A 25266-nucleotide genomic window follows, 5' to 3' on the forward strand; every position below is an offset into this window, starting at 1 on the left:
GTCTACAGTATAGCACACAGCACAGCAATGAGAGTATGGCTCAGCCTGCATTTTCTTAGGATAGGGATTTTTCATTTCCCACCTCACTCAGAATTTGCCTCAGTGATTTCACAAGATCGGTACACGGTCTGTCAACAATCCTTGTGAATCCCTGGCACTTTGGACAGAAATCTCATTCTCATTATACTAGAACATTTCCTGGATCGATGATAGCAAAATCATTTTTTAAAAGTAGAAACATGTTATTTGTTGCTTTGGGAAAGTTCTTGTTTGGTTGCATAAATATGTTAGGCTTTTTCTGACCAGGTGCCTTGGGGGAAAATCATGAGTTTCTTCATAGTTTAGCTCTGTAGCACCATCTGTATTGTTCAAGCACACATGACAAGGATTTATTTTTCTTTATTACAAACTATGAGGTTTACTTGTCAAATAATCTTAGCACAAAATAAAGAAAAAAATGAAAGGAAAATACACACATACACTTGCCAGTGAGCCAGCAAAGCAATGTTTTTGTGACTCCCTCACATTATATATTCTCTATATATATAATTCTGATAAATGTGAGCACTTCCCTGTCAGAGTGAATGATATCACAAATCATTTGCATAAAGGGAATGAAAATATATGTTTATGATGGAATAGTTCTCTTATCCCCTCTATGGTCTGTGTGGACTTTCTTCTCAATCTATGCTAACAGTGCTACATGCTCATCACAAAACTCTAAGCAAAGAGATTGATTTTCTGATCATTTTTTGGGGTACCAATCAATTTACACACCCTGTTTAGAGTAATAGGTGGCTTATGAGTTACTTGTGGGTAATTTGGTTATCCCATCAATACCTTGGCAATCTGAGGTATACAGTTAATTCTACCTGCATGTTGTCTGAAGCATGGGCTAAATATTGTATTATCAGCACCACAACTGTAGATTACAGGAGAAAACAGTAGCAACCAGAACCTATATAGTGCTAAGCAAGGGATTGAACCCAAGTGCTAATCCAGTGCCCTGTGCACTAGATCACCCTTCCTACTCCCATCCAATAATTCTGGGCAACCATTTTCACTGTCAAAATGCAAGTCAGATTAGCACTATATTGTACAGCTAATGTATTCAGAGAGAGAAGTTACTGGAACTGCATGGACTAGAGTTAAAATGGCATTTTATTCTGCCTTTATCATCTTGTGAAGTGGAAGTCCTACAAGTGCCCCAAAATTCATCTCTTCCACACAATATCACGATGCACTATTCAGATTACAAAGAGTTGTGGCTGCATGTTTCACTCTGATTAGAGGTTCAATCTCTATAGGAAACCACAAAAACCGGGGAATAAAGCAATGTGTAAATTAGCAGGACTAACTCTTACTCATTACTACAAATCAGGCAACGAATTCGTCATTTTTAATTGTAACTTACCTTGCTTGATTTGTGATCTACATTAAAAGTAGCAATTGCATCCTCAGTTTTTTTTCTGCCCGATTTAGTTATTATGTATTCTGCCAATCTGTTGGCTAAATAGGTCTTTCCAGTGCCACTGGGTCCTGACAGGATGATTCTGTGATGCTCCATCAATAAATTAAAGTACCGTTGGGTAATTGGCTTAGGAATTAGTGTATCAAACACAAAACTGTCCAAACTGTTTTCTTCCACTCCTGGGAATAAAAGAAAAAAATAACTTGTCTCCATTCAAGGTGATGTCTAAAATAAGCATAAAATCACCATGGTGTTTGCTGACATCCATGCCATGCTGAGAGCAGGTAAATTCTCCTATCTAATAATTCTATCTTCTCCAGGATTTGAATACAGGTGGAATTGCACAGATACTTCCTAAGGGACAAAAAGATAAAACAGCAGCAGCACCACCACCAGGAGTAGCTGGGTGGGAGCAACAAAATCAAAGTGAATGTGAAGAGAAGGCTCAGTGAGGCAGAGATGTGTGTTTCAAACATTAAAGGCATTTAAGATAAAAAGGTTGAAGTGACAGCAACAAGGGTTACCAGCAGAAAGATTTCACATCAAATGATGCAAAGTCCTTTTGAAGGCCCCCAACATAGAAAAAATCTACAGCTCTTTGAAATATTTAAAGTCCCTATTGTGGAGCAGGATGGCTTATAAACATTTCTGAATGAAATTCTTGAATTTTGTCCTGGGTCACTATTAAAGCCATTTGTCCTTTGCTGTGACTTTAAAGTCAGCGAGAGAAAAAGAGGAATATTTTTTGTATTATTTAATATTTATACTTCTACAGCACCAAGATGCCTGAATGTGCTAAGTATTATACAAACGCATACAAAGAACTTACATGACAAATGATTTCCTGTGCCGGACACGGGGTGAAAAAAGGTCACGTTTAAATGATAAATAGAGGGGTTGGAATGGATATAACAAAGAAGAGAAAAATATCTGAAAAACATAGTTGTGGTTTTACCTTTCAGGTTCACGGTGATGATGTTATTATCTCCAACCAGATATCCACAAGGCAGCAGTTCAGGCACTTCCAGGCTATGGGCTCTGATTAAATCCCCTATACAGTAGCTAGCAATACAATCGGAGCTTAAACCTAGGCTAGTAGCTGGATCCACTCGGAAGATATATTCCTAAAATTATACATACATACAAGATATAAAAGCATGCATGGTCATCTCATGTGAGATAAGTTATTAAAACAGATACTTTAGTGTAGGTGGAATCCCATTTAAAGAAGACTCAGATCTATGCATTACAGAGCAGCATATGTAAACTTAAAAAAGAGCAAAAGCATTAACTTAAGATATTTGAAAAAAATGAATTGCGCAAGTCTAAACTAAGCAAGTAGATTTATGGGAGACAAAGAATATGGAGTTAACTGATCAACCGAATTTTAAATGCCCCACCTTAAAGAGACGTCTAATTACTCCATCTAAAACGTCCCATTTGGTTTTCCCGCTAATCCCAATGGATCCTATCAAATATGCCTGCATCTTTTGATCCTATAAAGAGAAAGAGAGAGCATTCACAAACTGAACTAAAATTGGAGGAAATCAGTTTGCCACCCACATTAAAGATCTCTAAGATATAACGCTAAAACTTAGTAATTAACACATAAAAATAGGTATAAGTAATGTTAAGGTGGACACTTCAGTCTTACTTCATGCCATTGTTCACCTATTATTTTAATTATGTTGTTGAATATGTGGAAATAAAGTACATTATATAGATTACAGAGCTCTAAGGTTTCTCCTGTATTTAGGATTACATGCATGAGTTAAACATCAATGGTTAGCCTTTGCTTCATGGGGTAGTACAAAGCTGCCTTATCGCAGGACAGGATCTGGGCCTAGCAGTATAAAAATACTGAATTGTGACCCAGTAAGCTCCTATCCCTTAACACTGAGTCACTTAACTTCAAAGTAGTCGAACTGATTTCTTTTCTTTAAGAAATCTATGGTTGAAACTATATTATACATTTTTGACTTTGAGCTAATATTTTTAGCTTAGGTGTTTGGGACCATCTGTGCAAAAGTGATGTAGACTTGTGGTGGCACCTGAGCGATAAAAATAAAGTAAGACTCACAGTATACAAATACAGGTTACACTATATTAAATAGATTTTTGGAACACTAAACATGAGATCATGAGAATATGATTCAAAATTGATTAACTCGGACATCTCAGTTTTGTCCACGTGAGGAGCATACTTGCAACTTGCCAAGGGCTATATCTAAATTACAATGACCACCGCTTTTAACAGAAGCCCATCTGAAGAGACTACAGGTCCCAGTATGCAATACTCCAATTTAAAGTGAGTCAGACTAGTAGTCCGTCTGAACTAGGGTGACCAGATAGCAAGTGTGAAAAATCGGGACAACGGGTGTGGGGTGATTGGCACCTATATAAGAAAAAGCACCAAATATTGGGACTGTCCCTATAAAATTGGGACATCTGGTCACCCTAGTCTGAGCCTTCATAAAAGCAGCAATAGGCCATAATGCAGAAGATTTGGGGACTGCATTTGACCATGCCTGGATTAGATGAAAATATAGGAAAAAAGGATTAAAAAAAAGGGTGTATGTTGAATGTTTGACTTTCAGTCCCTGACTGAAAATAGTGCAAATAGCTCAGCTATAGTGGTGGTATTTACTATATCTGTGATTCTAGGACTTCAGGAAAATGAATGTACCTCAGATCGACCATAGCCCTTACTTATGGTGACTATAATTTTAACACTGTGGCCTTCTTTGGGGAGGGCTCCATCTGTGACATCATCCAGTAAAATATCTACAACACAAGAAGCAAACATATTTTATAGAATGTGATTAAACTGAGAAGCGATATAAGCTTTGTTTTACTTGTTATTTTAATTTTTGTTGCAAGGTCTCTTAGTAAGAAAGGCTGCTATCACAACAATCTATCACAACAATTTGCAGTATGATCGCTTTAATTGCTACTTACTTCTCCTCCATTGCTGTTGGAAATGAAAAAGTAATGATTTGTCAGCTGGTGAAGGCAATCATTCCTAATAAGCTTTGGTTGTGTATATCCTGAAAAGAGGACCTATACATTCAGTTACCTACAATACATTTTTTTCTTTGCTTTCCTTACGGAGTGTGTTCAAAACTACTATGGATCCATGTGACAACCTAGTTTAAACTTCATATTATGTAGAAACATAATCTTTGGATATCCACTTTGCCCTTTAAAATGCTGTCAGTTGAAAAACAGAAAATCCTGAAGCCAAAACTCTTGCTGCTGTAAGCCCATTAGGTTTTACCTTCACTTCCCAACAGACTTTACCTTACACCTATGAAACATATTTACATGGAAGAGTCCCTCTTTCCTCATGATGCAGATTCTAGAACTGCATTCCCTTCTTGTTCTTTTCATGTCATCAACTTCGTTGATCAGAAGGAAGAACTTGCCCAGGAAACTGCTTTGTATTCAGTCTGTATTCAGTCTGGACTCACTCGGTGCCTAGCCACTTCTCCGATGATGGGGTTGCAATGCAGGACTTTACAGAGGTCTTGGAGGTAGAGAGAATCTCCATCTTCCTCTAGACATCTGTTTCTTGACCTGCCTCTTCACGAGCTCCTTCAACAGGGCTCCTGCATAATATTCCTGCAAGGAACCCAAACTTCCCTTTCCCCACAAAGATTTTTTAGCATAGCATGAAGGCTTCCACTCTTGGAGGCTTTTCACTTACTGTCTGAATAATTCAAAATCTCTATTCTTCCCCATCATAGCTTGCCTGGCCAATGGAGCAGACTCCAGTTAGGGCTTCATTAGTCTCACGTGTTGCAACCCCCAATCACACTTAACTGGACCAGCGCCTCTGGTTAATAACCTGTTGGTTTCTACAACAGTCCTAGAAGATTTGATGGTGGAAACTTCACACACTTGCAAGCTCCCTGCTGCCATAGCAAAATGATAGGCATTGTTTACGTTGGAATGGGTACATGTTTGAATGGGATCTTCCCCTCCTCTGCATGTCCTTAGACTTCTTAGTTCTTATAATCAGAAGTAATCAGCTTGCATACTAGACGAGCATGCATAAATAGCACACACAGAATTATACAAAGTCTATAGTGGTTTTTTGTTTACTTTTGTTTTGGTTTTTTTTGCTGTATCTGACTTAATAGAACTCTAGGTTTAGTCAGAACCAAGAGATCTGGAGCTGCAATTTCAGGATCTATTCATGAAAAGGTTTCTAAATTTAGTACTATTGAATGGACCACTGCTCTGGTATTGAGGACTTCCTCCCATAGAGTAGGGAAGGGGGGAGGAAGCACAATACGACTTTTCCTCCCAGGTATTGAATGAATGTGTTTGCAGTAGAAAAAACACTTCATGCCTTGTCCAGGGACAACACAGCCTCATCCATTCAGTGAGTTAATCCAGGCAAAAAAAGGGCTGGTGTGTAAAGAAAAACATGCTGATTTTCATATAAAATATAAAATTAAACCAGAAGAGAGGCTCAAATACCCATGTAATCAATGACTGGCAAGATATTGTGACTGACTGCCAACTCAAATTATTGTCAGGCAGTTTGGCACATCCCCAGCTGTAGTATTGCCCAGACTCCATCTATAATTATTAGCCACACTGTTATTGCTTCCAGAGATTGCATTTTACTTTCTACAGATGTGCATTACTGATGTTTCTCTGCTTTTGCTATGCTCATCGTTCTTACAGTTGAGACAGTACTCCTGTTTCTTGGCTACTGTATGCAATGAGTGCAGAAGAATTATAGTGGGGAGATTGGGATTATCTATTCTCAGACACTATGGTATTGTATAATGTGGGAATATTCAGAACCTAAATCCTGGTTGCTTTTTTACATGGGGATTCCCACAGAAGTCAATAAAAGGATTTAGTGAGCAGAGCAGGATTTGGCCCTACAGTAAGTGGTAAATGGGTTGATCTGGACCCGACTGTATATGGGGAAAAAAAAGGTCATCCCAACCTAGACTACATATCAGTATTCCACAAGAAATTATTAGAATCTAATTCTAAACAGTGTTCACTTTCCTTCCTGATTGCAGAAATGGTTCATTCTTAAGGAATCCGCAGGAAATGAACAATACAATATCTGCAGATAAAAGGGAAAGTTTCAGCAACTACGCTCACATTTGTTCCACAAAGATGCATATTTCAGCAGTTATTTAGCACCTGTTCTACAATGGTGCCCTTCTTATCAAATATCAAGCTGTAGCATACAAAAATCAAAGAGAAACATTGCTAGGAGCTAGGAACATACTGTGTAGAGGATAGATAATCTGATATTACTATTCTCTGACTTCTAAAGCCAAATTTTCAAAAGAGATCACCAAAACTGTTTGTGATGTCCATGTGCAAACACCCATTAGCACATGCAAATCTGAGGTTTATGCATACAAATCAATGCATGTGTAGTTTCAGAAGGCACATTTGAAATATGGACCTTTAAGAAGGTAAAAATGAAAGAATGTTAATTCATGTTAATCGTGTATATATATATATATATATGTATTATTCACCTGACGTAACAGAGTCAGTGATATTCAAGTTGTTCAAAGAAAGCCCTAATGATTGCCGTGATGAAGAGGAGGATGTGCTGCTTGAAGACTCAGAAGATGGTCGAGCCGGCTTCCCGGTATTTCCGGTCTCTGCCTTTAAGCGATCATTTTCAGCTTTCAGTATCTCAATTTCATTCTAAAACAAAAATAAATCAGTATAGAAACATGGGAGATTTTTGTCTCTGAAAACCATTGAGCACTGGGTGGTTGTACAGGCAACTTGCTGCTCACCAGCAAGAGCTAACTGATTTAGCAGCTCTGTAGCAGCATGCAACAATATATCAACAGTACAATACAATTAGCGGAAACTGGATTCCCTTCAGTGCTGAAATGGGAGGGGGGACAGCTAAAAGCTCCTTTTACTCTTGCATCAATATCACTGCTGATCAACACAATGTTCAAGTCCTTGTGTTTACTACAGATCTAACATATTGCACTTGGAATTTTCACTCCAGAAAGCCATTTTACTTTGTCAAATATCTTATATAATAATTATTTCATTTAAGTGGTTACTAAAATCTCAGCTAGATAATGCTGCTAAAGTCACAGAAGACTACCGTTGCCGCTAAACTACATTGAATCAATGACATCACCAAGGAGATTAAATTAAAACCAAACAATAAAAATAAGATAGTTTAAACTGTTTTATAACCATTGTTGACATCAGACACAGTTTTTGATCATCCCAACATGGTATTGTTCACATAACAGCCAAAAAAACCCCAACCTTTTGATGAAAACATATAGTGACAGATGAATCAGAACAGTCAGGATTTTTTTATTAGCTAAATCCTCTGAGGTGCCGAGAGATTATCGAGTTTACAATAATCAAATGAAAACTTAGCCTGAGCACAGCCTGGTACCAGCTAAATCTAGCTTTTAGACGCTTCATGAAACACAATACACAGCAACTGCTTATTCCTGGAGATGGGCATTGCACATCAGATTTAATTCCATATACACTCACACTCTGCTAAGTGTCTGAAACTTTCATAAAGGGCTCTTCAACCACATTTTAAGAGTAAAAACATAAAGGATAGCAATCCTCCCCCCACCCCCAATGAAAGAAACCAAACAAGCAAAGAATGGTGGGAAGTGAAGAGAAGGGGTCAAACATGTAAAAAATGCCAGCAGGTAATAAAGGCACCTGGGTTCACATCTGGAATAGGGATCCAGTGAAATGAGTCATGTGATATCAAACCCTTCCCCATCATATATGAAATTATTAACTGCACCAGTTTGCCCAGCTGAGCCACATTAGAATGATGGGCAATGAGAAAGCTATGTTGGGAAGGTTTTAGGGTGCTCTGAGTATGTACAGTATAGTGCTATACAACTTATTTTCCCCTCCACTCCCAGAAACACCATGTGGGCTGGAGAGCCCAGGAAGGTTTCCCTTTTAAGAATGCTCTAGGAAGGAAAAACATGGCAACAACAGTGATTGCCAGGAGCATCAGGGGACTGGGGACTAGCCAAGCACTGTCCCAACCCTGTGGAGTCATGTGACCACAGCAAACTCTTCCATCCATCCTAGGAGCACACCTGGGCTGGAGCCCTCCTCTGAATTTCATTTCAGGTTCCAGACCCTGCGAGCTGGTTTTTGCACTTCGGAGACTGAATGTTCAGATGAGGGTGTAGGAATGGGAAGGTGCAGCTAGGACTGAACACAGATAGGCCCTAAATCAGCAGGGCTCTGTGGTGAAGACTGCAGCTGCCGCTACGAGCTCCAGAGATAGATCCTGTAATGGCGGGAGCAGCTAGCATGCTTCCAAACCCCCAGGACTCTTCCAGTGAATGCAGTCACCTTTCTGAATTTCCCCTTTCTTCACAGAATAAGGTCTCATGCAGATGGAAGGGGAGTTTGTCAGCAGGCAGGGGTTGGGAAGATACAGGCTGATAAGCTGGGTTGAGGGAGGACATGAGAGGGGGTCATGGGTAATAATTAAGCAAGAATTTTAGTTGGCTAGTAAAAACAAATTGTTTGGGTTTGTGGAGAAGAGTTGTGTCAGGAACTAATGAGTCCAGCAGAGGGGATAGTCCATGTACATAAAAATAATAATGCCTCCCTCCCTCTCCTTGAGTTAACAAGCTGTGTAGCAATCAGCTTCCTGATCTCTTTGATTGTCTGTCATATCTCTTCTTCCCACCCAAGCCTTTTAGATTGTAAAAGCCTTAGGGAAGGGATTATATTTTCCAGTGTATCTGCAACACACATTTTGATTGCTAGTGTAATATAAATGATATGAATTAATATTGTCATTATAGAGTTTAGAGTTATCAAGCCTGTCTCTAGGAAGTGCTATCAATCTCTCATGTTCCTGTGTACCAACATCTCTCTACATAAACAAAATAAAATAATGGGAAGAAATAAAAACCAAACAAGCATGCTTTATGTGAGCACTGCCCTACTTACTTATGCCACTGCACTGACCTGCATGCGGTTCATGGCTTCACGAATCTGATCAAGATGGTGTGCCGAGCTGAGGGCCTCGAGACGAATGTCTGTTAACTTTAGCTCTTTTTCCCTTAGCTCACTCTTTAGCTGTAGAATAATTTCAGCCTCTGCCTCTGTGCACTCACATATCCTAAAGAGGAGAAGGAAAATAGGCAGAAGATTAAAGGAAGCATCTCTCCTACAAGCAGTGTCATTATTACATATCAAAGAACAGAAAATGGTTGCTGTTGGTAAAACCTAGGAATGGAGAGAGAATTTTATGAAAGCAATATGAAGAGGTTCAAACTGCAAAATAATAATAATAAAAAAAAGTTAAAATGTCCAGATGAAATGATCATTTCTCTTTTTTATCTTTCAAATTTAGTTAGTTTCCTGTGGTGGAAAAAAAAGATGTAAAAACTGAGTATGTACAAAAACCAAGAATTTTTTTTACATGCTTGGTTTTTCAAATGTGGAATGGCTGTATTTTCAAATGGCTTGAACTATATTTCTCAGCTGTGTCACTTTTTCTGTGCAAAGGCTATGATTTCCCCAGGTAGCAGTGATAAAAACGGAGCTATGGTGGTAAAATTAAACTATTGTTACATACTATTTATTAGGTTTCAGAGTAGCAGCCGTGTTAGTCTGTATTCGCAAAAAAAAAAGGAGTACTTGTGGCACCTTAGAGACTAACAAATTTATTAGAGCATAAGCTTTTGTGAGCTACAGCTCACTTCATCGGATGCATTTGGTGGAAAAAACAGAGGGGAGATTGATATACACACACAGAGAACATGAAACAATGGGTTTATCATACACACTGTAAGGAGAGTGATCACTTAAGATAAGCCATCACCAGCAGCGGGGGGGGGGGGAAGGAGGAAAACCTTTCATGGTGACAAGCAAGGTATGCTATTTCCAGCAGTTAACAAGAATATCTGAGAAACAGTGGGGGGTGGGGTGGGGTGGGGGGGAGAAATAACATGGGGAAATAGTTTTACTTTGTGTAATGACTCATCCATTCCCAGGCTCTATTCAAGCCTAAGTTAATTGTATCCAGTTTGCAGTTGGCTACTAGGCAGCTCTCCAACACCACTTTCTACAAGCCATTACCCTCTGATCCCACTGAGAGTTACCAAAAGAAACTACAGCATTTGCTCAAGAAACTTCCTGAAAAAGCACAAGAACAAATCCGCACAGACACATCCCTAGAACCCCGACCTGGGGTATTCTATCTGCAACCCAAGATCCATAAACCTGGAAATCCTGGACGCCCCATCATCTCAGGCATTGGCACCCTGACAGCAGGATTGTCTGGCTATGTAGACTCCCTCCTCAGGCCCTACGTTACCAGCACTCCCAGCTATCTTCGAGACACAACTGACTTCCTGAGGAAACTACAGTCCATTGGTGATCTTCCTAAAAACACCATCCTAGCCACTATGGATGTAGAAGCCCTCTACACCAACATTCCACACAAAGATGGGCTACAAGCCGTCAGGAACAGTATCCCCGATAATGTCACGGCTAACCTGGTGGCAGAACTTTGTGACTTTGTCCTCACCCATAACTATTTCACATTTGGGGACAATGTATACCTTCAAGTCAGCGGCACTGCAATGGGTACCCGCATGGCCCCACAGTATGCCAACATTTTTATGGCTGACTTAGAACAACGCTTCCTCAGCTCTCGTCTCCTAATGCCCCTACTCTACTTGTGCTACATTGATGACATCATCATCTGGACCCATGGAAAAGAAGCCCTTGAGGAATTCCACCATGATTTCAACAATTTCCATCCCACCATCAACCTCAGCCTGGACCAGTCCACACAAGAGATCCACTTCCTGGACACTACGGTGCTAATAAGCGATGGTCACATAAACACCACCCTATATCGGAAACCTACTGACCGCTATTCCTACCTACATGCCTCTAGCTTTCATCCAGATCATACCACACGATCCATTGTCTACAGCCAAGCTCTACGATATAACCGCATTTGCTCCAACCCCTCAGACAGAGACAAACACCTACAAGATCTCTATCATGCATTCCTACAACTACAATACCCACCTGCTGAAGTGAAGAAACAGATTGACAGAGCCAGAAGAGTACCCAGAAGTCACCTACTACAGGACAGGCCCAACAAAGAAAACAACAGAACGCCACTAGCCATCACCTTCAGCCCCCAACTAAAACCTCTCCAATGCATCATCAAGGATCTACAACCTATCCTGAAGGACGACCCATCACTCTCACAGATCTTGGGAGACAGGCCAGTCCTTGCTTACAGACAGCCCCCCAAACTGAAGCAAATACTCACCAGCAACCACACACCACACAACAGAACCACCAACCCAGGAACCTATCCTTGCAACAAAGCCCGTTGCCAACTCTGTCCACATATCTATTCAGGGGACACCATCATAGGGCCTAATCACATCAGCCACACTATCAGAGGCTCGTTCACCTGCGCATCTACCAATGTGATATATGCCATCGTGTGCCAGCAATGCCCCTCTGCCATGTACATTGGCCAAACTGGACAGTCTCTACGTAAAAGAATGAATGGACACAAATCAGACGTCAAGAATTATAACATTCAAAAACCAGTTGGAGAACACTTCAATCTCTCTGGTCACTCGATTACAGACCTAAGAGTGGCTATCCTTCAACAAAAAAGCTTCAAAAACAGACTCCAATGAGAGACTGCTGAATTGGAATTGATTTGCAAACTGGATACAATTAATTTAGGCTTGAATAGAGACTGGGAATGGATGAGTCATTACACAAAGTAAAACTATTTCCCCATGTTATTTCTCCCCCCCACCCCACCCCACCCCCCACTGTTCCTCAGATATTCTTGTTAACTGCTGGAAATAGCCTACCTTGCTTGTCACCATGAAAGGTTTTCCTCCTTTCCCCCCCCCGCTGCTGGTGATGGCTTATCTTAAGTGATCACTCTCCTTACAGTGTGTATGATAAACCCATTGTTTCATGTTCTCTGTGTGTGTATATCAATCTCCCCTCTGTTTTTTCCACCAAATGCATCCGATGAAGTGAGCTGTAGCTCATGAAAGCTTATGCTCTAATAAATTTGTTAGTCTCTAAGGTGCCACAAGTACTCCTTTTCTTTTTACTATTAATTAGACACCAATAGTGTGCTTTGTGCTGTGCAATACACAAAAATATAGCCCCTTCCCTTATGATCTAACAGACAGTCCCTGAGGGGCTATCATATTTACCTATAGTCACCGCATTATAATATATGGATTCTCAAATACTGCAGTTATTTACTTATACATATAATAGGGTAAATATGTAACTGTGGCTAAATGTTGATTTTTTACAGTGGAGACCATTGCATAATGCAGTTACAGAGACAGAAGCATTTCACTTGACTTTGTCTAGTGAAGCCCAGTAGCTACCTGATTCTTATTCTACAATAGTATAATTCGCCTCACCTGTCATGCAGAACACCATGTTCCAGAACCCATTAGCTATCTTAATTAAATCCATTCCATGACATAGAACTGTCAGAAAATGGAACAACAAGTTTCTGCCACACTTCAGCACCAGTCAACTCTTGCAGTCAATTTGCTCTGATGTTATTTTGCTTTTATTACTTCTTCTAAATAGTTAATGTTTATAAAATACTTTAAAGAGGAAAAGCACTGCATAATCAGTATTATTATTTCTAGTAGTATGCAAAGATGAAAAAGAGGTCAGCTTTCAATTGCCAGAATGCATGCAAAGGCATTTTGGGAAAGAAAATGACACGCTCTTCAGTTTAGCACTTGGATATGCAATTCCATGCCTCACACTCCTTTTTACCAGGATCTATGCTTGTATATCACATGACCATTTTGCCTTTTCTTTAGTGCCCAGATTAGAGATGACCTGCATATATGCACATTAGACAGACAGAAGCAAGCGGAGGAAAGAAAAAGTTTAGAACATGAGACTTAGATCAGAAAAATTAAAAAGAAACCTCTGCAAAGGAAAGAAGATATAGTTTATGGCATATAAAAACACTAAATGGCAAATTAAAGAAGGGAAAATATCAGACTTTAGCCTGACTATATTAACAACATGTACCAGTATTTTATATATGAGCAAAAGAGATAAAGACTCATATTACAACATACTAGGCCATTCCCCTTCACTCAACCACTGCAGCCACCATCACCACTGAACTGATGAGGGGTTTTGCATGTGTGGGAATACTGAAAGAGATTATGACCTACCAGAAGGCTAACTTTACTTCAAAGCTAATGGGAGAATTGTGCAACCTCTTAAAAATCAAGGCCTTGCAGACGTTGGTCTACCACTCCCGGACAGATGGGCTGATGGAGCACTTCAGTAAGACACTGAAAGAGATGCTAGGAAATTTGTGACCTTGGATCACCATTACTGGGATCAGTAACTTCCACACCCCTTTCTGCCATCCATGAAGTGCCACAGGCACTGACAGGGTTCTCACCATTCGAACTATTATATGGGAGACAGCCATGCAGGATCATAGACCACCACCATGAGAAAGCCAATTTGGTACAGTATATGATCCACCGGATGGAGAATTTGGAAACACTGAAGGCTTCTGCTAAAGAAAACCTGCTGAAATCCCAACAGAACCAGAAACGGACCTGCAACCAAAGTGCCAGGATGTGAGAATTTGGGCCTAGATATAGGATATTATTGTTGCTATTGACCTCAGATTCAAAGTGACTGACCAAGTGGCAGGATCCATCTGAGGTGGAAAGAAGGGTGTAAGGGACCAGGGTGTAGGCAGTCACAGCTGGGCTGACGTCTGCCTGCCAGGGACAGAAGTCGCCTGGCCAGAGTTAGAGGAGTCTCAAGGCCAAGCTCCATAAACAAGAGTCAGACTTGAAGTCAGGCTGGAGTGAGAGACTGGAGATCAGAGACAATACCAGGTTAGGATCATGAGGCAGTAGTCAGAGTCAAAATCAGGCTGGAGTCAGAGACTAGAGTTCAGGAGACAAGGTAATGTCTGGCATGGTAACAGGCCAAGATCTGTGTGTTTGCCCAGACAACTTCCTAGACAGACCCTGGGGTTAAGTAGGGACACTTGTCCAATCAGAGGGCCACAGGGTACTGTCACTCTGGGTTGCATGAGTGGTACTTTTTGCGGCACCTGTTCTCCACAGTGCTCCCTGTATGTGCTTCTACAGGGCCTTCCAGTGGCACTATGGAAATATCAACCACCCCAGGCTCTGCAGATCCAGGTTCTAGTCCCTGGGTCCTTACAAAGGGTGGGGGTGATCAATTATGATATCTACCAGCCAGGGAGGGATAAGAAATGCAAATATATCAAGTGCAACTGCTAAAGGTTTGGGGGACCAAGAAGGCCTTCTCATAGCACCTTCTCCCCTTCAAAAACTCATTAGATCACCTGCAAGCACCATGATGCAGGACCAATACCAATGGAGGGAGAACTCCAGCCTGAACAAAAACAACGATTATGATAGGTGATTGAAGCCTTCTCCTCAGGATTCTCGGTGCAGCCTGGAGGCACCTACCATCACATGGACACCAAAATGAGGGAAAAGGTCAAAGAAAGCCTTTGACCACTTCCATTGAAAATTTGAGAGATAGTCCATCAAGAACTGCAGGCCATGCTGAACTCCGGGGTGGCTGAGGAATCCCATAGTGAGTGGGTACCCATAATACTTGTGCCAAAACTCAATGGGTCAGTACATTGACTGCATTGATTTCCAGAGCAAATGCAATACTGAAATTCAATGAGTACCCATGCCTAGATAGATGAATTGCTGAACAGGCTAGGAGCTGCCAAATATATATCCGCTTTTGATCTAACAAAATATTATCAGCAGATTCCTTTGAAAACTGAATCACCAGGGAAGACTGCAATTCTACCCCTTTTGGTGTCTACTACTTTAAGACCATGCTACCTTCCAACGCCTAATGAACCAATTACCCATGGACGTTAAACTGTGGCATACAGCAAAGATATTGTCATTTTTAGCAATGAGTGGAACGATCACCTAAAACACATTACCGCAACACTGCAAGCCCTCAGAGAGGCAGGACTAACGGACAACTCTGCCCAATGTAGACTGGCCAGCAGGGAGGTAACTTACCTCCGCTATACGGTAGGTGACAGGTGTCTGAAGCCGCAGATTGGTAAAGTACAAGCCTTGGACCAATGCCCCATGCCAACCACCAAAAAAGCAAGTGTGTCGCTTCCTGTGCCTTGCCAGCTATTACAGACTCTTTGTATCGAGTTTTGCCACCATTGTGGCCCCCTGGCAAATCTGATAAAAGACACAAGCCCTAAGAAAATTCAGTGATCTGAAGCCTGCAACAAGGCATTCAAAGATGCTGAAAGGTCAGCTAAGTTGGAAACCAGTTCTCTCAAGTACAGACTTTTCCAAGATGATTCACACTGCAGACTGACACTTCAGATGTGATTCTTGGGGCAGTACTTGTGCAGGACTTTGAAGGGGAAGCACATCCCATTCTTTACCTTAGCAGGAAGCTGTTTTCCCAAATATCCTATTCTGTAACTGAGAAGGAGACCCTGGTCGTGAAGTGGATCCTAGATGCCTTATGATATTATTTGTTGGGGAATCCTTTCCTTTTAGTAATAGACCACACACCCCTCCATTGGCTGAACTTGATGAAAGATACCAACCCTAGGATCATGCAATGGTAGCTTTTCTTGCTGCCCTCTAGTTTCCAAGTAATTCACCAAGCAGCAAGGGACCATAAGGACATGGAGTTTTTTTCATGGGTAGGGGAAGAATAAGGGATCCATAATGGTACCCTGGCACTGAACTTGAGGTGGAGAGCATGTGATAGGGTGCATATACCCTGTACCAGAATTGAAGGGGGTAAAGAGCAACTCTGGGCCCTGATGACCGCACCCAGCCACCCCCCATCCATATTGAAGAGTATGGTTGAGCTGGAGGCAGAGCACAAAAGGGAGCCAGATAGCGCAGAAGCAACTTGACAGGGCTGGAGTTTGGTGGAGAGGGAGGGCCCAGGCACCCCTACCAACTCCCCTCCTTACAAAGGGCACAGAAACCCTCACTTCCAGACTCTCCCTTGAGGGAGGAAGGAGAGGGTAAAGACTTTTAGAACCCCACAGCTTTGACTGGACAGCTGCAGGGGTCAACAGATGGACTAAAGGGCCTCCCCCAAGTCATGAAGGCAGGGGACCCCATATCTTTCTTGGGATTCAGTCAGCCCGAGGAGAGATGAGACTGATTGGTGACCTGACAAGCGGGTCTAGTCAACACCCACCCAAAAAGCAGACCAAAACAGGGTGTGACTGTGGCCCAGGAGAAATATTGGAGGTGGGGTGAGCAGAGGCCTAGCCCCTAACCAGCAATGCCATCAGTGATTATCATCCATCCCAGGGCTCTTCAGTTTAATACAGAAAAGAGTAACATAATCCTATGGCTAGGAGTTGAAGCTGGACAAATTCATACTGGCAATAAGGTGTAAAATTTTAAGAGTGAGAGTAATTAACCACTGGAACAATTTACAAAGGATTGTGGTGAATTCTCCCTTACTGACAATTTTAAAGCCAAGATTGGATGCTTTTCTAAGAGATCTGCTCTTGGAATCATTTTGGGGAAGTTCTATGGTCTGTGTTGTACAGGAGATCAGACTAGATGATCACAATGGTCTCTCCTGGCCTTGGACTCTATTAATTGTTCTAAATGGTGCATTCAGTGAGTTTAGAAGTGAAGGGAGGAGAGCAGATGGAATGGCAGTTAAAAAAGAAAGGAAGTCAAGGGTGCTTTTTTTGAGGTGGGGGATTCTTGACTATGCCTTTTTCTTTGTGGAGAAAAAGCCAGCATAAAGGGAGGGAGATACAGGGAGAGGTGCTGAGAGTAGACGTAGGTACAGATAGTAGAGACAATAAGCAAGTGAGATTGGTGTCAGAGACAGAGAGAAAGAATAAAATGGCACTGGTGAGGAAAGGTGGTGGGAGAGAGGACAAGGGAAGGAAGGGAGGGAAGCTAAAGTTAAGCTTCTCTTTTACAAGTCAGCTACTTTGTGTGTGTGGAGGAGGTGCAGCAGAAGCAGAGGATTTCAGGAGGGAGTCAAAGTGACTAAATGACTGGTGTTGGGGATGTAGGAGTCAGAGTGGAGAAGAACTGGCGGCGAAGAGAACAAATGTGCAGTGAAGGGTGTCCAGCAGCTCATGGGATGTTCTCAGAAGGGGAGATGGGAAGGAGCCAGGGGGATGGTACATGGCAGCAACATAGATGGGGAGAGTGTTGTCTGATGGAGCATTGTTCAAAGGAGATGGTGGAGCAGAACACTGCAAAGAAGACTGAGAAAAGCCCAATGCCCTCAACACAGCCATTTGGGGATGACTTAACACAGGGGGTGTGAGAGGATGAGGAAGTGGGGCTGTGCTTTAAGACAGCGCTGCTGCAGAAACAGTGGTTAAAGGGGGGGGTGCAGATTTTTGTCAGAACCAGGAGATGATGGATGGAGAGAGAGAGCTATGAAAAGGTTGCAGATGTTGGTGATCGTTTCTGAGATAGAACTGGCCAGGCTTAAGGAGGTCTGTTTCACAGTCCAGATACTTGATTAGAGCAGCTAGTATAGAAAGAGAGACTTACGCAGACGCCGACTGTGATGGTTTCATTGACAATATCCCACAGTCCCCTGAGTTGTGGGGCAATTTGGGTGATGATGGAAGAGATGAATCGGTGAGCTCTTCTATGTCAGAATGGGAGGAAGGAGGCTTGGTGGACTTTTTCTTTCCAAAGGCCTGTTTGAATGAGCTTCTTAGCTGGAGAAAAGAGAAAGAGAGAAAAATTACTTCCCTTGCTTCTCTGGATTTGTGCAGCTTCTATTTTGAGGAGTTAGTTTGCAGATGCCATCCTAGCCACTGCCTGGGGTCAGTATATAGAAGCAGGGTATTAACGTATGCAACACAGTATCTCTAAAGATATGATACAGTGTTTTTTTTATTAATTCAGCGCAGCGCAAACTGAATGCTATGGAAAAAGTGCAGGATCAAGTGCTTTGGCTAAGGGGGTGCTCATTTAAAACCCTGAACCTCCTGTGGAATTCCATTTCCATGGCATTCCCTTCAAGGTGACTGGTTTTAAATAACCACTTTGTATCTAGAATACAGGCAGACATTGCTGATATCAAAGGCTAAAAAAGTACAAGACAAAATCCAATTGATGTGGTTTGTTAATTTATTTTTCTATTAAGAGTTTGAACTGGAGAACTATTCAAACATATAATTTGTTACAATTAGGATCAGAAGCAAGAGAATTTAAGCTGTGATATAAGTTTTGCCCTTTAGTTTACTGTTGAGAAGAACATTAGTTGAAAAGTAGGTATTTTTTTATTGCAGTTGTGTTTAAAGTAGCAAGTTCTTCATATATACAAGCATTGCCTTTTCTTGCTAGAAGCTCTTATCCATTAATGAAAAGGGACAGAATAGCCAAAGAGCCATTTATTTCAGGAACCAAGAGGACAACAGTTTTGTTTGCAATGAATTTTCACATTGTAATTAGCCCATTCGTTGATAGATTGGTCTATTCAGAAGAGTAACTGATATTAGGAAAAATTGTGCTTTACCTCAGAAAATTGCTCTCGTTAAAATTGTATGAAGCTTGATGACAAGCTGATCCCTCTAAAAAACAGTAAGGCACTTAAGCACTTCACTTCAATGATATAATTGGAGAGTGGGGAGTGTGACCACTAATCAAAGAAATATTATTTAAGTTCTTTCCAGCTCATGATTTTTAACAAGAAAGAAATGGATTTTGGCTACACTCCCCCTTTCTACATTTTAAACTTTGAGATTAAAATGAATAGAGACAAACTGAGAAGACATACAGGATAATCTGTTTTTAGAAGGTACAAAAGCCTACTGCCAAAATGAATAGCAATCATGCCAAGGTAGGGTTCTTTATAAATGCATGCCAAATTTTCCATGGTTTATATTCACCTCACTTCCTCTAGAGTTCACCTTGCAGAAACATGAAAGAGTGGGGAATTACAAATCAAGGGAATGAAGGCTGATGAGTATTTTAAAATATTACCTGCATAAACATTTTTTAAACAACAAAAACATATTTTTTTATTATGTATAGAAAATATTTCAATAAAACTTTCATACGTGTGATATCTTTGTGATTTGTTTGATTAAAAAGCTTTATTTCTCTAAACATTGTATCTTTTTCACTCTTCGAACTATTAACAGATTTCAGCTCATTGTTTGGTAACAATTTTTAAGTGAATCCATTTTACTAAAGAAAATTAAAACAGTGTTATCAAAGCCCAGTCATTTGTTTAATCATAGCAGCTATTTTAATGTTATAATTTTGTTTTAAATTGATCCTGACTGATGTAAATAATTTCCCACTGGTAATCAACAATTTTTGGCTTGCCAGGAACATCACAGTGTGACTTTGTATGAACTGCTCCATATCGCTCTGGCTCCACAAGAATATTGTAGATGAAATGGGCCATTATGCTATTCAGGAACGAGGAAGCTACATAATATCTAGGCGATGGGTTTAAACCTGCTGAGCACATACCCAGTTTTTCTTTTTCTTTTTCTTGGAGTCAGCATCATTACTGCTGCCAATGCTAGAATGGCTTGTGGCACTGTTGATGCTGGAAACACTTTCTGAGGAATGTTGTCGTCTTATACGCAAATCTAAAAAAAAAAGAAGAAAATACTGTATAAACCATCTGTTCATCTGTGCTATGGACTCTAGTTCCAATATAATAATCATACCTACATTTATGCAGCACCTTCTTTCTCTAAAGGAGCCCAAATACACATACTATATGTAACAGGCATTGATGTTTTTTCTAGCCCTGATTCAACAAGTTATTTCAGCATGTGAGTAGTCCCAGTGAAGTTAAAGGGCTACTCGCATGCATAAAGCCAGGCACAAGTTTAAGCATCTTATTAAATAGGGGGCTCTCACTGAGGTGTCAATCCCGGACAGCAATCCATGCAAGTGGACCCTTATATTTAAGCAGATCCTTATCCAGGATTGGGGCCTAACTATGTTACAGTTCAGTTGCTTAAATAATTTTCAAAGCACTGACTTACTTCTTACAGAGCTGTTGTCTGAAAAGTCTGGACACTGTTTGACCCTTGGCTGAACTGGATTTTGAAGCAAGATTCTACTCCCTGACATGCCACCCTGGGAATCAGCAACCAGAAGTTTATTGAAAATAAAATATAATAAAAGACCTGGAAGGTGAAGGATATTGGAAGTGGAATATAGGTCAGTGAAGCTTTTGGTTTTATTATTTTTTTAAGTCTCTAATAGCCATACTCTAATCATCAGAAAACATACTCCTTGCATACACCCCAAAATACTGGGAGGAACCTACTTTCTAAAGGAATTATTCAGAAGTGCCACTTTCTAAAATTAAGCTATATTGTATTGAAGACATTTAGTAAAACAGTCTTGGGCTAGTTGCTCATAAATAATGCTACTTATAAAAAACTATCAATGACATTTACAAAAAGTTACCTTCGTTATTATTCTTTCTTCTCTGGTTATTTCTTTTTTGACTGTTGATTAACAGCATAAATGATCCTGCACACCTTTGCAATATAGTGTTTGTTATGTGAAGTCTTGGACATGTTTTATATCCACAGGTGTACTGAAAGAGTTAACTTTCAGCACTCAGCAACTGATTCCCGACCATACAAATTTGAGAAGTCAGGGCTCCAAGAATTGTGTGGCACATAGGTGATGCATGTGAGTTTTTCAGCTGTGGAAACACCACAAATATGACAAATACTGACTCCAGAATTCTCTCATCCTTGCCACAAATACTGTCCTCAAAATAACAGAAAACCAGCAGCTTTGCTCTTCTCTGGGGAATAAATTAGTACTTATTTGGACAGTGACAAAAACATACCTTTGTGGGCATGATCAGGGCCATTCAAAGCTCCCTGAATAGCAGCTTGTGCAGCAGAATTTTGGGCTTTCAGCATTTCAATGGTTTCTCTTAGTTCTATAAGCTCAGATTCCTGTGGGAACAGCGGAGAGAGTTTCAAAATATATAACAAAGGAAAAATGTTTTTCCACAATAAAAAAAAAATTGTAAGACATCAGTGATCAAACTGAAGTCAGTGGGCTCTCACAAGGGTAAAATTAACTCCCAGATAGACTATATAGTTTCTTTCAAAAATAATACATTCAGCTAACATACTCTCATTTGCATTTATGTGGCTTCAAATGCTGTGTAATAAAATGAAGTATTAAGAATTTTTAAATCAAGATTGAATGTTTTTCTAAAAGATACATTCTAGGAATTATTTTGAGGAAGTTTTATGGCCTATGCTACACAGGAGGTCAGATGATGGTCCCTTTCTGGCCTTAGAATCTATGAATCTAAGAAAGGATACAGCCGTGGGTAGGAGAATGTATATAAGGAGCAAGGGCAGTGTGGATACCAGCCTAATAGGTTATACTGGATGTAGAATGACTGTGCCTAATAAGGTACAAAATGTGAGCGAGGCCAAAGAGCAAAAATTAAGATGTTTGTACACCAATGTGAGGAGCCTAGGTAACAAAATGGAGGAACTAGAGCTACTGGTGCAGGAAGTGAAACCAGATAATATAGGGATAACAGAAACATGGTGGAATAGTAGTCATGACTGGACTACAGGTATTGAAGGGTATATGCTGTTTAGGAAAGACAGAAATAAAGGTAAAGGTGGTGGAGTAGCACTGAATAGCAATGATGAGGTAGAATGTAAAGAAATAAGAAGCGATGCAATGGGTAAGACAGAGTCCGTCTGGGCAAAAATTATATTGGGGAAGATAACTAGTAGAGCCTCTCTTACGATAGTGCTTGGGGTGTGCTATAGACCGCCGGGATCTAATTTGGATATGGATAGAGACCTTTTAAATGTTTTTAATAAAGTAAATACTGATGGAAACTGCGTGATCATGGGAGACTTTAACTTCCCAGATATAGACTGGAGGACCAGTGCTAGTAATAATAATAGAGCTCAGATTTTCCTAGATGCGATAGCTGATGGATTCCTTCATCAAGTAGTTGCTGAACCGACTAGAGGGGATGCCATTTTAGATTGGTTTTGGTGAGTAGTAAGGACCTCATAGAAGAAATGGATGTAGGGGATAATCTTGGTTTAAGTGATCATGAGATAATTCAGTTCAAACTGAATGGAAGGATTAACAAAAATAAATCTGCAACTAAGGTTTTTGATTTCAAAAGGGCTGACTTTCAAAAATTAAGGAAATTAATTAGGGAAGTGGATTGGACTGAAAAATTTATGGATCTAAAGGTACAGGAGGCCTGGGATTACTTTAAATCAAAGCTGCAGAAGCTATCGGAAGCCTGTATCCCAAGAAAGGGGAAAAATTCATAGGCAGGAGTTGTAGACCAAGCTGGATGAGTAAGCATCTTAGAGAGGTGATTAAGAAGAAGCAGAAAGCATACAGGGAGTGGAAGATGGGAGGGATCAGCAAGGGAAGCTACCTAATTGAGGTCAGAACATGTAGGGATAAAGTGAGACAGGCTGAAAGTCGAGTAGAGTTGGACGTTGCAAAGGGAATTAAAATCAATAGTAATAGGTTCTATAGCCATATAAATAAGAAGAAAACTAAGAAGGAAGAAGTGGGGCCGCTAAACACTGAGGATGGAGTGGAGGTTAAAGATAATCTAGGCATGGCCCAATATCTAAACAAATACTTTAACTCAGTTTTTAATAAGGCTAAAGAGGATCTTAGGGATAATGGTAGCATGACAAATGGGAAGGAGGATATGGAGGTAGATATTACCATATCTGAGGTAGAAGCAAAACTCAAACAGCTTAATGGGACTAAATCAGGGGGCCCAGATAATCTTCATCCAAGAATATTAAAGGAATTGGCACCTGAAATTGCAAGCCCATTAGCAAGAATTTTTAATGAATCTGTAAACTCAGGAGTTGTACCGAATGATTGGAGAATTGCTAATATAGTTCCTATTTTTAAGAAAGGAAAAAAAAAGTGATCCGGATAACTACAGGCCAGTTAGTTTGACATCTGTAGTATGCAAGGTCCTGGAAAAAATTTTGAAGGAGAAATTAGTTAAGGACATTGAAGGCAATGGTAAATGGGACAAAATACAAAATACAACACGGTTTTACAAAAGGTAGATCATGCCAACCAACCTGATCTCCTTCTTTGAGAAAGTAACAGATTTTTTTAGACAAAGGAAACACAGTGGATCTAATTTACCTAGATTTCAGTAAGGCGTTTGATACCGTGCCACATGGGGAATTATTAGTTAAATTGGAAAAGATGGGGATCAATATGAACATCAAAAGGTGGATAAGGAATTGGTTAAAGGAGAGACTACAACGAGTCCTACTGAAAGGCGAACTGTCAGGTTGGAGGGAGGTTACCAGTGGAGTTCCTCACGGATCAGTTTTGGGACCAATTTTATTTAATCTTTTTATTACTGACCTTGGCACAAAAAGTGGGAGTGTGCTAATAAAGTTTGCAGATGATACAAAACTGGGAGGTATTGCCAATTCAGAAAAGGATCGGGATATTATACAGGAGGATCTGGATGACCTTGTAAACTGGAGTAATAGTAATAGGATGAAATTTAATAGTGAGAAGTGTAAGGTTATGCATTTAGGGATTAATAACAAGAATTTTAGTTATAAGCTGGGGACGCCTCTGTTAGAGGTAACGGAGGAGGACCTTGGAGTATTGGTTGATCATAGGATGACTATGAGCTGCCAATGTGATATGGCTGTGAAAAAAGCTAATGCGGTTTTGGTATTCATCAGGAGAGGTATTTCCAGTAGGGATAAGGAGGTTTTAGTACCGTTATACAAGGCACTGGTGAGACCTCACCCGGAATACTGTGTGCAGTTCTGGTCTCCCATGTTTAAAAAGGATGAATTCTAACTGGAGCAGGTACAGAGAAGGGCTACTAGGATAATCCGAGGAATGGAAAACTTGTTTTATGAACGGAGACTTGGCTTGTTTAGCCTAACTAAAAGAAGATTGAGGGGAGATATGATTGCTCTCTATAAATATATCAGAGGGATAAATACAGGAGAGGGAGAGGAATTATTTAAGCTCAGCACCAATGTGGACACAAGAACAAATGGGTATAAACTGGCCACCAGGAAGTTTAGACTTGAAATTAGATGAAGGTTTCTAACCATCAGAGAAGTGAAGTTTTGGAATAGCCTTCCAAAGGAAGTAGTGGGGGCAAAAGATCTATCTGGCTTTAAGATTCTACTCGATAAGTTTATGGAGGAGATGGTATGATGGGATAATGTGATTTTGGTAATTAATTGATCTTTAAATATTCAGGGTAAATAGGCCTAATTCCCTGAGATGGGATATTAGATGGATGGGATCTGAGTTACCGAGGAAAGAATTTTCTGTAGTATCTGGCTGGTGAACCTTGCCCATATGCTCAGGGTTTAGCTGATCGCCATATTTGGGGTCGGGAAGGAATTTCCCTCCAGGGCAGATTGGAAGAGGCCCTGGAGGTTTTCCACCTTCCTCTGTAGCATGGGGCACAGGTCACTTGAGGGAGGATTCTCTGCTTCTTGAAGTCTTTAAACCACGATTTGAGGATTTCAATAGCTCAGACATAGGTGAGGTTTTTCATAGGAGTGGGTGGGTGAAATTCTGTGGCCTGCGCTGTGCAGGAGGTCGGACTAGATGATCAGAATGGTCCCTTCTGACCTTACTATCTATGAATCTATGAATCTTATAAAAGAAAAATAAAATATTTCAGCACTAAAGATTGATCTAAGAAAA

General features: G+C 40.5%; 1 protein-coding gene across 1 annotated transcript in view; it reads right to left on the reverse strand.

Annotated features, from left to right (window-relative positions):
- The window catches only part of NAV3 (neuron navigator 3), a 355811-nt gene that overhangs the window by 13648 nt on the left and 316897 nt on the right, over nucleotides 1-25266 (reverse strand). The window contains 10 exon segments of the mRNA XM_043492958.1: nucleotides 1415-1650; nucleotides 2427-2595; nucleotides 2872-2967; nucleotides 4158-4255; nucleotides 6991-7165; nucleotides 9461-9614; nucleotides 18091-18263; nucleotides 19440-19460; nucleotides 20032-20153; nucleotides 21383-21494. Of these exon segments, the coding sequence (XP_043348893.1) occupies nucleotides 1415-1650; nucleotides 2427-2595; nucleotides 2872-2967; nucleotides 4158-4255; nucleotides 6991-7165; nucleotides 9461-9614; nucleotides 18091-18263; nucleotides 19440-19460; nucleotides 20032-20153; nucleotides 21383-21494 (1356 nt within the window).

Source organism: Dermochelys coriacea, chromosome 1, assembly GCF_009764565.3.
Source record: "Dermochelys coriacea isolate rDerCor1 chromosome 1, rDerCor1.pri.v4, whole genome shotgun sequence".
Lineage (NCBI taxonomy): Eukaryota > Metazoa > Chordata > Testudines > Dermochelyidae > Dermochelys > Dermochelys coriacea.